This window comes from Trichoderma camerunense (genome assembly GCF_050948025.1).
Source record: "Trichoderma camerunense strain CBS 138272 chromosome Unknown V8C40scaffold_38, whole genome shotgun sequence".
In the NCBI taxonomy this organism is placed as follows: domain Eukaryota; kingdom Fungi; phylum Ascomycota; class Sordariomycetes; order Hypocreales; family Hypocreaceae; genus Trichoderma; species Trichoderma camerunense.
This window is the reverse complement of record NW_028145332.1, coordinates 16,554-30,570: the sequence shown is the minus strand read 5'-3', so window position 1 is coordinate 30,570 and position 14,017 is coordinate 16,554. Positions and strand designations below refer to the sequence as shown.

The following is a 14,017-nucleotide window of genomic DNA, read 5'->3' as shown; positions in this document are numbered from 1 at the left end:
TCGACGTGGCACGCAGTTTTTGGTTCTTTCTTTGTCAGCAATACAGTACCTCTTCAATACTTGATGTATAACAGACTTAGTGATTAAATGTGATATGACTAGCAAGGAGTTGTTGGGCATACAAGTATGTCCCAAGTAGAGGTGGAGATTCTCGGCGTTAACCATTCCCCCCTCTGCGGCTTATTGCGGGCCAGCCAACCATGGACATCCAGCCTTTTCCTCAGACCCTTTTAAAAGGGCTATAAAGGTCTATGTATGTGGGTCTTGCGGCTTTTAGCAGACATTGGCTCTTTGTTGGGCTTGGAGTGTTGCGATGGAGGAGCTTATTAAGAACGCCCTGCCCGCTTTGTTTTTGCTCCATTCTTTGGAGCCGCAGCGCCCCTCTGCCATAGCACCAACCCTACTCCCCTCGATTTGATTTGGTTTGTCTGTTTGTTTTCTGGTGAAGATTTCTGGGCCATGGTGATGGCAGCCAAACAGCCGTCTTTGTAGTTGAGAGCTCAGCTGTAATAATGTCCAACTTACATAACTTACAGACCCTGCGCCGCTCACTGCACGAATACGCAAGCTTGCTTCCCGGCCCAGTGCATGTGCCTGTATGTAGTTTCGCCGTCCTACGGTATCCTCAACTCCCAAAAACCTCCCACGACTTCCTCAGACTTCCCACGACTACCCAAGACTTCCCAATATCTCCCAAACCCTCCCAGACCGTTCCTAGGTTCCTGCTCTAGATGCTCCAGCAGTTGTAGCCATTCCAAACCACCCCCTTCCCCGCCCGTCCCCATCGATAATTCTTTGCCTTGAACGTAGGCTTCAGAGAGTACTAATACGCGATGACTTGGCAGTCCCCAGGTCACGACCACTCCAACCATTCCAACTATCCCAACCGTCCCAGCCATCCCAATGATTTCAGTGCTGCCGTGTCGCAGGCCAGTGGAGACACTGGTCTTTTCACGCCGGAATTGCTCCTTGGAGACGACGTGATTGCGTCTCTTGCCGGTTGGCAAAATCTTCCATTTGGCAATGGGTATTCGGCCCCGAACATTGCGGCACCCACGGAGGGGCGACCGGCTCCGCCACCTTCAAGCCCGGCCCACCAAGCCGTGATGGCAGGAGATCTTGCTGGAGTCGGTGCCCATCTATTTAACAGCCAACTAACCGGGGATGCGGGCTATGTTGCCCCTGCTCTCTCCATGGTCGTCGAGGGAAACCAGGGACAACGTCCCCGCCAACGCAAACCCCGTGCACGAGCGCCCGCCCCACAGGAGTGGGAGGATCATAAGGATGCCATTGAGTGGTGGTATATGCGGAAGAACCTTACTTTGGCGGCAACTATGGTGAAAATGAAGACAATATATGGGTTTAGTGCAACGTGAGTTTGTTCTTCATGTTTCTGAGAAAATACTGGCCGTATGAGGCTAATCTAACTTACCTATAGCGACAAGATGTATAAAGACAAGTTTAAACAGTGGAAATGGTCCAAGAATGTGACAAAAGGCTTAGCCGCGCAAATGGCCAAACTTAACCCGAGATTTCCACTTTTAGGTTTGGGTAACCTAAAGTGGTCCAGGATAAAGAACATGAAGTCGTTGGGCAGAGCTTCCGGCGAAGGAGGCTCTTCTATACAGGAGGGTAAGCTTACCCGTACTCTGGCTGAAACACAGCTCGATTCTGCATAGGCTAACACCGGGTGTGCAAAAGACTGCCCCACGCTCGACGGTTCGACCTATGAGACAGCAACGTTTTCCGGCCTTACGGACAATGACAGCAACTTCGAGAACTTGCATGTACATGGCACTAATGGAGCCTGTGCCTATACTACCGAGCAATTGTGCAGATCCCTTGACGAAAGGCAGTGCCGCATCAATTTGACTTCGGAAATTCACTCCCGCGTCCAAGAAGTTACGAAAGCATTCGACGAAGTTACCTGTAACTACGATGAGGCCGAGTCGATCCTTAAGGATGCGCTTTCCTGCTACAACCGCCACCTATCGCCAGTTCACCCCAAGACACAAGAGGCTTGCCACATGCTTGCCTCCTTTTTTGCCAAAAGGAGGCGCATCGGTGATGCCAATTGCATACTCGACTGGATGACCAATAAGCATGAAGGTATCACCTCTTGCAGCTCCAAGATCGTGGCTCATGTGCTCCGTGTCATAGCCTTCCTTCGTAGGACACGAAGGGATGGAGAGGCAGATCTATTTACACTCCGCCTCTTAAAGAACCACCGAGGTCCAGAGGCGCGTCATTTTCTCCTACAGAATTCTTTTATTCGTTGTATCAGGTCGAATGAGATGATTGAAGATCTGCTAGCACTGAGTGAACCCGATGAGCTGACGACCATGTTCAACATTCTGGAAGACCTTTCAAAGGATCACAGCAACCATGCGTTACTTCAAGATCTATTCTCTCGTTATATACCGAAGTGCGACCAACTGAGGCTTGAGCACCTAGCCATCCGCTCTAGATGCCTTTTGGCGACCATATTAGCCGAGAGCGACCAATTTGAGAGAGCCTTACATACTGCGGAAGAAAGCGAGAAGCTTTTGAAGCGTCAACCTCCATTGGAACCTTCAACGTTCAAATTGACTAAGCGTGTTGCTTTTACGTTCTTTGAAGTAAATGACATAGAAGCATGTTTCAGAGTCCTAGGCTCTGTATTAGAGAAGATGAATGTCGACGAGTTCAACGGTAGTCGCAGTGACTACAGGACTGCGGTGTGCAACTTCCTCACCTCGACGGCACATGAATTCCACAACAAGTGTGAATGCGATCACAGCCGTGCTTGGATGAACCAAGTTCACTCACGGTTTGGTACACTGCTTGAGGAGAATCACGAGTTTACGAAGCAGATAAAGGAAGCGATGGAGTCTTGCGACGTTGATAGGTTGACGAGTGATTTGTTTAGGACGAAACTGGATGATTTATATTAAGCATAACAGGGACTTGTTAAAAGCAACGTTGGTTCATTTTACGGACTTGCATATATAACAAGATGGCATTTTGGAGTTTTGCTTAAGAGATGATTTTTGTATTGAGATATCAGGTATTAAACGTTACGGATTTCAAGGGGAAAACGGGAATGCAATGGGAATGGATTTGTTCTTGCATAGGTAATAAAAGCGGTAACGTCTGTTCGTTGGTCTACAAGATTCAATACAGCAAGTGATGGCATATTTGATAGAGAGCAATGCGTCTTTTAGCACATTTATACACACTATTTTGTTCACTCAATGCCTGTGTACTGTTGTCATGTCTATGATGATGTATTTGGAGTTAGTGCATGGCAACATGGCTACATATCAGAGTAATATCGCATTGCTAAATTTTTATCACCAAGATACACGCAAGGCCTTTGATCTGCTTCTTAGTCTTGAGTAGATTGTTTAAGCTGAATCATTTGCATCAAGCAGCTTTGCTGACAAAGATACTGTAGATGAAGTCGTTCGTACTTTGAGTCTCTGCTTCCTGTAACTCAAGCTCAATATAGCCTGTACCATCTCCGGGGTAAAAGTTTACCTGTTAGTCAAACACTCCCTCAATTCAATTATCAGAAGCCCACAAGTGTCTCATTTTATCGTGTCCTGGAACAATACCACGGCCAACCAAGCAGATAAACGTTCCCCCCGAAGGCTGCTCCGTAAATATGACACCAATTATACCGACGACACCGCCGAAGCTATAGGCTGCTACCCCGAAGATCATTTTCACATTCGGATGTAAGTGGTTTGTCAATGACTAGTCATGTAGCATAATCGTTAGCCAAAGCGTCGTGCCAGAAACTGACAAAGGTGGAGTCGGCTCATACAATGAGTTCTTTTGCCAGTAGAGAAGTAAAGGCTTTACGCGATAAATTGCGTGCTCTGAACCGCAAACTTGGCTTGGCTAGCACATATATTATTGAGGCGTCCGAAGCAATGTACTCTTCTCATTATCTATGTCTAGCTGCCTATCTAGATATCGCTAACATGTACATTTGGTCGTGTTGGATTCTTTCCGGCCCCATATTCGTCAATAATGTCGTTGATCTTGTCTGCATCCAAGCCCTTAACGACCTGGAATGGAGTCGGCTTAAAAACCCCCTTCTCAACAAGTTCTGAGAAAGACTTCCAAAAGATTGTTGAGAGTTCTCGTCTATCATCCTCATGTGGACGGCAGAGGAAGCGGCGCAAGTCGTAACCTGCCTGCTTGTTGAGTCTGGAGTCATCAACTTCGCCAGCTGTTAAAGGAACCAGTATTCCTTTCTTGCTGTTTGACAGAAGGTTAGCACCTAGTGTCAGGTCTTTCGCCTGAACCGCGGTGCACACGTGCAGAAGTTCATCTCCTACAATGCTTCGTACTTTTGCTTCAATGTCGCTGTCGCTGAGTGTTCTGTCGATGACATGGGTGGCTCCAAGTTCGAGAAGAAGGTCAGATTTAGCCTTGCCTGCGATGGCGATAATGGTACCAAATCCAGCCCACTTAGCAAGTTGAATGGCAAATTTTCCGCAGTTGGAACCACCTCCAACGATAGCTAGGGGTGTGTTCTTGTAATCGAATGACTGTCCTTCTGGCGTCAAAGGAGAAGGAATGGCATGCGTAGATGGATGGAAGAGGGCAATGTACATGGTAAGTACATTCAGTGGTAATGTCGCAGCCTCATCCTGTGTGATTGAAGAGGGAACTCTACCCATGAAGCTGACATCCATAATTGCGTACTCTTGGGTGCCCATGTAATCTCCCTTGAATGGATCTCCATTACCAAACACCACATCGCCAACTTTGAACTTGTCGACATCTTTACCAAGGGCATGCACAACGCCAACGAGATCGATCCCAAATGGAGAGGGCACATTGTCGCCAATGAAGTACCCCAAATCACGAACATACTGATCGTGAGGATTTACTATTGAGGTCAGTCATGCTGGTCAGACTCTGGCGCATCATCATACGAACATCCTACGATGTTGACCTTCACCAAGACTTCATTGGGCCCAGGAGTCGGTACTGGTCTGGTTTGCAAGGCAAGTGGCTGACCACGGCCTGTGATCACCACTGCTTTTTGTTCCGCCATGGCTGTAGTTGTAGGATTGCGTGTTTCGTGTTAACTGATATGATAGAGTTTTGTGTTAGAATGACAGATTGGAGATTCCAGACCTTAGTTGGGTTTTGAGAGATATTTATACTGCCACCTCTGTAGCTAAGCAGTTGTCAGTTCCCTATTTAGATAGCATTTTATTGGTGTGTTCATTAATCATGAACCGGAACCTGGAATCGTTTTTTGATTCCATGCTCATTTTATCAGCCATCGATGTCATTATTGAAAGAAGAGTTACTCGCATTTCAGCTCATCATGTTGCTGGATGGTCATTTAATAATCAGGATAGTATTCAGATTAATATACAATTCCGAATCTCATATCATTTGCAACACATTTCCGCTAAGATCCTAGTCTCAGGTAACCTAACTTAGTCTTAGTACGCTATTTGCCAAGCGCATGATTTCAAAGCAACTCTTCTTGTCAAACAATGCCCTTCTTAGACTCTATGATACGGTCTCGAATGCGTCGACTATTTACTAAGCATACGCTGTAAGCAATCGATCGGGCGGCAACTTCCGCACTGGGTTCGGAGAATATTATCTGATTTGTAGGGCCATTAATCCACAACTCCGTGTAGTGCTCATACTCCGCACCGGATGGAGAGCAGCATGGGGCGTCCAGCCTCCAATTTTCTGACTCTTTTGGCCCAAATCTCGTTTGACACAGATCGCTCTAGAGCAACTTAATTGTCCACACCAACGCTCAATTTCTTCTTAAATACCAGCTTAACCCTCTATGTGAGATCTCCTAATTTCTTCAATTCTTTGGGTATTCTCGTATTCCATCAAACCCAAACTTGCTGGTTGTGACCAAGCATTACTCAATGTAACCGCACTGAGCTGAATGTAGTGGCAAGGCTTGCCAGGTGAGACAAAAATGGCTTCTGCTCAAGGCAGCCCTAGTGAGCATGATACTATGAGTCGAAGCAGCATCAACGCCGTTTGCTTTCAACATGCATTGACATAAATGAATAGCACGGCGACAATCATGGCACGTTCATTTTACTTCCATCGGTTGATGAGCATAAAGAAAGTTATACGATCGGCGGGGTCAAGAAGATATTTGTCGTAGATTAGCTATTTTCTCGATGCAAGTCTATAATTAAACACAGCCCTGAAGTCCTAGGCTAAGCATTAGGCAGATAATTGCATCCAATCGCCAAAGCTTTAGCGCTTACTTATATGCATCAGGCAGCGAAACATCAGTTTGTCTGCCTTGGCGATCTCACGTTTAGCGGTCAACCAAGCCTCCAAGTTGAACCATATAATACTAGAGACACAGCAATGGATATGCAATATTCAACCTGGAAGATATAAACTCGACTCAAACTCAACTACTACTACAGTCTGACCTCCCCCCCTCGTGAAGCTGAGTCGATCGCATAATTCGATTGCCGCGGTAGCGCTCAGTTCTTCACGTCTACAACTCTAAACCACCATCATGGGATCAGGAAGCCAGGCCAGTGAAGAAGACATTGACGCTGTCTTTATTGGCCGCGATGATGTCAGTGATTACAATCCGGGGCAGTTGCTGCCCGAGCTTCCAGACGTCATCGAGAAGATTCGAGCTTGGCTGCAGCCAACAGCATACGACATTGCTGGGGGAGAATACCGCAGGCACTTGTCGTCTCACGTTGCCGGCACAGGACACTGGCTCACTTCAAGTAATCAATATCAAGAATGGATGACAAACGACGAGCATGGAATGCTCTGGATCAAGGGCATTCCGGGATCTGGAAAGTCGGTGATGGCGGCCAATCTAATTAACGAAATTGCCAAGTCGAATCCAGGCTGCCCAGTGTTATACTTCTTTTTTCGCCAAATCATCGACGCTAATCATGAGCCCCGAGCTTTACTGCGAGATTGGATGGACCAAGTACTAAGTTACAGCCCTCCTTTACAGAAGCAACTGAAAGAGTATGTACAAGAAAATCGATCCATCGACAGCATATCTCTGGAAACTATGTGGAATCACTTGCGCCTAGCCTTTGCCAGTCTGCCTGGGAAAGTGTTCTGTGTCGCTGATGCACTTGATGAGATGGATCGTGGCAATGAGGGGTTCCTCAAGACACTTGGAGACATTGGCCAATGGCGACCAAAGACGGTCAAGGTCTTGATCACCAGCCGTCCAGTGGCAAGTGTAGAAGTGCCACTAAGAAAGACTCCTTGCCTACACATTCGTTTACAGGAGGCTTTGGTTGATGTGGACATTTCAACCTATGTCCATTTCGCTCTATCAAGATCCAATATCCCAGAGAGCGAATGGAAAACGATTGCAGATGCAGTCCCAGGCCGTGCGAATGGTTTGTTTCTCTACGCCAAACTAGCCATGGATGCGTTTCTCGAGCCAAACGTCGATATCAATGCAGTTCTCTTGAAGCTCCCAACGGATTTGAACGCCTTATATACCGACCTATTGAGCGAGCATGCAAAAAGATCTGGTGTGCCGGATAACATCCAGCACCTCATTTTGCAATCTGTCACTCATGCTACTCGTCCTTTGAGACTGCTTGAGCTGGCAGAAATGATCAGGATCAGCATGTTTAACGATTCCAAGTGGGATATAAAAGCTACCAAGGGACTCATCAGAGCTGCATGTGGCCCATTGCTAGAGATACTACCTGATGAAACAGTTTCGGTAATACACCACTCCTTCACCGAATACCTTAAGGGTACTACACGACCGGGCGAGAGCCAGCACATTGGATATCCTGTCCTGCAGATGGGCCCAACACACGCTCAACTTGCCCTGCAGTGTATTCTGTACTTAAAATCTGGATGCTTGAATTCCGTCGTCCTTGAAACGGATGAAGAAATAGCCGACATGCCACACACCCAATGGGAACGCGGCGGTCGCTATTACAAGACGAAGCGCAGAGTAGAAGAGATGGAAGTCGAAGTCAGGCTTCAGTACCCATTCTTTGAATATGCGGCCAGTAATTGGTACCAGCATATTGCAAAGTCTGAAGCTGCCGGTCAGGATCAGAAAGAGATCAACGCAAAACTTGACGAACTATTTGGACTCGATAACAATATGAGGGCATGGCTCAAGATGAGGTGGCCAGAACACAGTTTGGGCGCTAGAAGTGTCACAAAGCTTCATATCGCGGCCAAAAAAGGACTGGTATCATACGTGAAAGAATTACTTGGAAGCTTCGACATAAACGTGCCGGATTTCTACGATAGAACGCCTCTGTAAGCCATGGCTCTCTCCCTTCCGGACTGACCACTACTAAAATAGTGGTGGGTTTTCTAGCATCACATTACTAACGTTAATACAACGTCTAGTTGGTGGGCTGCTTCTGAGGGACATGCGGAAATTATTTCGATATTGGTAGAAAGCGGTGCAGATCCAGATCGACCTGATAGTTATTCTGGCCGCAGGCCTCTTCATGTAGCGGCTAGCCACGACCACCCTGCAGCCGTAACAACACTACTGAAAGCCGGAGTCAGTCCTTCAACGAAAAAGACTCTCCAAAATCCTTGGGCTAGGGGTAGCCGTTCCCCGTCATCTATTGGCGATACACCGCTCCAGTATGCTTGTAATGGCCATTTGAAGGCACTAGAAGCATTTCTCCCCTTTATAAAAGACGATTTGGATTTGATGCACCGTGCCTTGGCATGGGCAGCCGGTTTGAGATCATTAAAATGCGTTGAATTGCTGCGTCAACAACCGGGCGTGGATATCAACAGAATCATTGACGGCCAGACAATGCTTTATAGAGCTTGCCAGACGGTTGATGAAGTCATGGTGGAAATGCTGTTGAAGGCTGGAGCAGATGTTAGCATTATATGCGATCCCGGTGATGATGCGACTTGGCAATGGAAATATTCGCAGGATGAACCCGCCAGATTGACCTGCCTCTTTGCTGTATGTAATCGACACGACAGTGAATATTACAACGACAAATTGCGAGTGATATTCTCGCTTTTGGTCGAGGCCGGAGTTGACATTCACTACCGGACACCGTTAGGTGAAACAGCATTACACAACGCCGCTCATTGTCCAGTCCTCATCAAGTTGCTACTAGAGGCTGGGCTTGATGCGAATGCCACTGATATCACTGGCGCAACTCCACTTCACTTTATGCGTTCAGGAATGGCGCCCTTGATACCGTCTATTGAACTCCTTGTTGAGCAAGGACATGCTGATATCAATGCTACAAAAGAATGCGGGCGAACAATTCTTCATTGTCTTATCCTCAATGGTCACGAGCCATCAGCTCTGAGATTCTTGGAATACGGACCAAACTGCAATGCAGTCGATAACATGGGCAACACTCCACTGCATACTCTTATGCAACAACCTAAGACAACCCCAGAAATGGTCAAAGCTTTACTTGCTGGAGGAGTCGATCCAAATGCACGGAATCACGACGGCATGACTGCATTGCTGCTTTGGAACCAGTCCAGCGGGAGTCGGATGGATATTCTAGACATCCTTCTCGAGGCGGGCGCCGATATCAACACGGTTGACAAGGATGGAAACAACCTGATCTTTCGATCACTCTCCGTTTTCTTGTTTATGAATGAGAAAGATCCACACAAAGATATTAAATATCTTATCGATCGAGGAGTTTCACCATTTCATCGCAATTTCCGTGGCGAAACAGCTCTCCACTACGCCATGAAGTGTCCCTATGCCTACGAGCCGAGACCTACGGCCGCCAATCCTATGACAAGGCTTGAATTCCTGATTAGTTTAAAACTCGATGTAAAGGCTGTTGACTATAACGGAAATAACCTCCTTCATACAGTTGCCATGTTGGATGTAAACCACAGCTCTTATGATGGCCCGCGATTATTGGAACTCTGGGAGAGGCTTCTCGCTCTTGGATTAGACTTGGAGCAGAAGAACCATGCCGGTCGCACGCCACTACACTTCTTATCCGCATGCAGTAATCGTTGGTTGCACATGCCACCGGGGAAAGCCATGCCCATTGACCTCGTCATTTCCCGAACTAAGAATGTCAATGTCTCCGATAATGATGGAATCACTCCTCTACACATAGCTGTGTCTTCTTGCGGGAGGCTGTATGCCAAAAAGCTAATTGATGCTGGCGCGAACCCTCTGGTTTCTACTCATGAAGGGCTGACTCCTCTTCATCTTGCTGCCCGGTGCAGAGACAGCAACAGTGTCGGCCTATTGTTAGATGCACTAAGGAAGCAACAACAGAACCTACCAGTTACCGACAATGCACAGTCAGGAAACGCTGATGGTACAACTCTGAGCAAAGCAATGAATAAGCGCCGGGCAGTAATGGGCGTGGATGCGAAAGTAATAACTGATTTAGTCGCCAATACGCCTCTTTACTACGCCTGCAGGTCCGGGAGACCTGAATCAGTTTCTCTGCTGCTGGAAGCTGGAGCAGATGCTAAGCTCAAGGACATCTTCCGAGGTTGTCTTGAGTTTGAAGAGGAATGCGAACTATGGAAGCATCCTCGTCCACAACAAGATGGTGGCGAATATTCATACAGGGCCCCTCTAAAACTGCGTGATTCATACCGTACTCGTGAATCTTGCCAGTGCCACAGTACAGTTCCAGGTATAGGTATAGGCAGTACAGCAAGGCTTGAAGAGATTGTTGGTATGCTGGTCGAGCATGGGGCCGATATTTCTTTGCTTGTAAATCGTCCTGGGAGACAGAAAGAAGGCGTCATCAACACAGTTGTCGTGAAACAAAGGAATTATACGGCTGCCTGTTTAATGCGCGCTCTCGGCACGGACGCTCCAGAAGGGATAGATGAGCTCACAAAGTTCTCTCAAATTGCACGTCGCCATGAGCAAGAAGCGGCGGTTCAGGCCTTGACATCGTCAACCCTTATTCATCCCGGAGACGAGGGTCAATCCGTGCCATTGCATTTTGTCACGCGGTTTTTGATTCGGAGGGAATATCATCTTTTAGAAGAACTTGTTCGGCTGGGAGCAACATTTCTTCCCAAATTCACTCAAGGTTCTGAGTACAAACCAAACGAGAACGCCACCCTGTTACATCTTATCCAGCTTGGCTTCACATCACTTGTTGACAAGATAGCATCCATTGAGACTGAGGCACAGTTAGAAAAGGGAGAATGGCATGCGTTTGGCGACAAGACAAAGCCGGGCTTATTCTTCTCGAAGAGGGATAACACCACAGCTTCTTTCAGGCCATTTCTTCTTGCCGCCGTTCAGAGGGAGTTGCCGAACATGGATATGGTGAGATTGCTTGTTGAGAAATTTGCAGTCGACATCAACGAGACTGATGCTGACATGGAATCCGCTCTCTTTTGGCTCGCACGAGGCAACGACTGGTGGCAAGTCCACCAAGCATTGCCTTATCTCCTTGATGCTGGCGCAGACATTCATATACGTAATGCAAAGGGGCAAACGCCACTCCATATGGCTCTTCAAGGAGACGGCGATTATCTAGGACCATTTAACTGGGACGCAGCCAAGATACTAATCGAAAGAGGAGCGGATGTCAATGCGGTTGATAGCCAGGGCCAGAGCTGTCTTGCGTGCGCACAACATAACGTCGATATGGTCAATCTCCTCGTCAAATATGGAGCAGCTGTCACACTGGATTCGATTTTTGGCGCCATTGACTCCGGCAATGTCGAAGTTCTGCAAGCGCTCTTGTCTAGCGGTATAGACCCAAATGCTCTTGGAGACGCGCCGCCCAGGGAGGAAGACTCGAAGAGGAGGAGGAAGGAGAAAGTGGAGGAGCCACATAAAGAATTCCCACTGCATTTTGCCGCCAGACATTTGAGCTGGAGTTGGAGTCAGTCGATTCAGGCGAACGACTTTTATCGAGAACTCCCTGCTAGAACGAAGATCATTGAGATACTCATTCAGCATGGAGCTGATCCGTTCGCAAAATTTCTCAAAAGGGACAAAAGAGCCGAGGACGAGTCCAGTCTCTCAGAGACACAAGTCCCTACTATCGATGTGCCTAAAGGCTATAGGGAATGCACCCTATTACATGAAGTACTTGGTGCAGATATAATAGCAGACCCGTTCCTTCAAATTCCAAATCTCGATGTCAACCATCGAGACGCCAAAGGCCGCACTCTTCTCCATGCGATCTGCGATAATACGGGTGGCTATGATGATGGTGGTGGCCCCGATCATATCATCGGATCAGACACGAACAAGGACGTGACTGCGCCGGAGGAGCGAGTTACCTCATTTCAACAACTTTTGTCTCTCGGTGCAGAATTGGAGGCGACAGATAACTTTGGCCGAAACGTCATTCATTATATGCTTTCTGGTGAAGAGCCCACTTATTATTCTAGCCTGCACCAAAAGTCTCTGGCCTATGTCCTTGAAAAGGCCCCCAGTTTAATGAACGAGGCGGATGGAAATGGCGATACTCCATTTCACTTGGCTGTGAGACGTGCCAACAGTCGGGAGACTGCCGACGAGTTAGAGATGCTGTTGGCGGCGGGAGCAGACCATACAGTTGTCAACAAGAAGGGAGAAACTCTGCTGCATATACTTGGAGAGGGTATTTCTAATCTGGCTTTACGCACCTTCTTTCACACCTTGGTCGGTCGAGGGGTTGATATAAATGCTCGCAACAACCGTGGGGAGACGGCATTGTTTTCATTCTATAGTCTGCCAAAGACTGACAAGTGGCTGCATTCCAGCGATGACATCAAACCTTCACCAGAACTTGTCAAGCCGATGCTGGAAACTCTAGATGGCGACTTCTTTGCTAGGGATAAACGAGGCCGAGGTCTCTTACATGCCGCTGCGGCTGGGGATGTCGAACGATTTCAGGAGCTTAGGGATATAGGGCTCGATCCCATGATGGAGGATGGCGCCCAGCAGACGGCAATTGATGTGGCTGCTGCGTGTGGAAACAGAGATATTTTGGAGTTGTTTGAGAAGAAGGAATAAGGAAGACAATGTTTATTACATGTTGAGCACAGAGAAGGGTCTACATCTGGAATCATTCATTATGTAGTAGCGCTCTATATTTCCCCTACCACATATGGTCACGAAAGTGACAAGAGGAGATTAGAAAAAGTCAATTGGTACTATTCATTCATATGCAGTAATGCAGAATTGCAGAGACTAATACTTCTATGCAGGCCCGAAAGGAGCTGGCTGGTTCAGTTGCAGATATAAAAGTTGTTGTCGCCAGGCTTCGTCTTGTGGGCGTAAGTACCACAGTATCTTTGAACGTTAGCAGTATTCACATAATGCCACCTATGGGTTTGTTCGAGCCTACCTCGCCTGCCAAGTATTTCCAACCTTTTGGAAGGTGAAAATACCCCTAACGAGTCCAGGGTCTCCTCCCGTGTAGGCAATTGTCCAGCTGAGCGGGAACCCATAGAGATCACCGGGGCAGTCAGGACGATCAAAATAGTATCTATGAGGATATTTTCGAGCTCCTACGGGAGTAAGGTTAGTGATTTAAATCATCGCCAAGGGACAAATCTTTGGATTTCCACTCACCAATAGGACTATCCTTATGTTGGATAGCGGCGGTTCCAGCGTTCTCAATATCCGAAGGCTTGAAGGCGCGGCTGACACCACCTAGGAAAAAATAAGAAGGTGTTATTTTTCACTTGTTTGTTTGGAACCCTTACTGCATTTGACGTCTTTCGTAGGAAGATTGGTTACCGTGGCATTAATTCCCGAGGCAGCGAGAAGCACGGTGAAGAATGAAAGAGGCTTCATTGTGAAAGTAGTTGAGCGAGGATAGGTATGAGTAAATTGATAGAGTTGGTTCTGACCCAGATTACATTGAAGACCCGGGAGATATACCAACTATATATACTGCTCTATTCAACATGGGCCATATACAATTACATCATTTGTTTTACCAGCCAGACCACAAGACGACTAATAAGGTCGCATTGGTCTCTCATTTTCCGGTGGCTTGCATAACTGTATGCCTGTTCCGAGATCTTCAGACCTGCCACATTCACATGCTTAACATTCATCGTG

At 47.3% G+C, this 14,017-nt stretch overlaps 4 protein-coding genes across 4 annotated transcripts; 2 read left to right on the top strand and 2 right to left on the bottom strand.

The window, feature by feature from the left end:
* The first annotated feature begins 252 nt into the window (after positions 1-252).
* Positions 253-3,188, top strand: V8C40DRAFT_259612 (Clr5 domain-containing protein). Its single transcript, XM_083219012.1, has 4 exons — positions 253-596; positions 846-1,372; positions 1,439-1,632; positions 1,702-3,188. The coding sequence occupies exons 1-4, from the start codon at positions 513-515 to the stop codon at positions 2,931-2,933; spliced, it is 2,037 nt and encodes a 678-aa protein (XP_083066960.1). The 5' UTR covers positions 253-512; the 3' UTR covers positions 2,934-3,188.
* A 765-nt stretch (positions 3,189-3,953) lies between these two features.
* Positions 3,954-5,053, bottom strand: V8C40DRAFT_284960 (zinc-binding alcohol dehydrogenase family protein; the record flags this gene model as incomplete). Its single annotated transcript, XM_083222259.1, has 2 exons — positions 3,954-4,885; positions 4,936-5,053. 2 exons carry the CDS (start codon positions 5,051-5,053, stop codon positions 3,954-3,956), a joined length of 1,050 nt encoding a protein of 349 aa, XP_083066959.1.
* Positions 5,054-6,349: 1,296 nt separating this feature from the next.
* Positions 6,350-13,145, top strand: V8C40DRAFT_284958 (ankyrin repeat-containing domain protein). The gene is made up of 2 exons (XM_083222258.1): positions 6,350-8,274; positions 8,368-13,145. Exons 1-2 carry the CDS (start codon positions 6,521-6,523, stop codon positions 12,959-12,961), a joined length of 6,348 nt encoding a protein of 2,115 aa, XP_083066958.1. The 5' UTR covers positions 6,350-6,520; the 3' UTR covers positions 12,962-13,145.
* On the bottom strand, positions 13,056-13,792 carry V8C40DRAFT_155848 (uncharacterized protein). Its single transcript, XM_083211370.1, has 4 exons — positions 13,657-13,792; positions 13,523-13,603; positions 13,296-13,458; positions 13,056-13,240 (listed from the first exon to the last, which is right to left on the bottom strand). The coding sequence occupies exons 1-4, from the start codon at positions 13,745-13,747 to the stop codon at positions 13,177-13,179; spliced, it is 399 nt and encodes a 132-aa protein (XP_083066957.1). The 5' UTR covers positions 13,748-13,792; the 3' UTR covers positions 13,056-13,176.
* Positions 13,793-14,017: the final 225 nt, after the last annotated feature.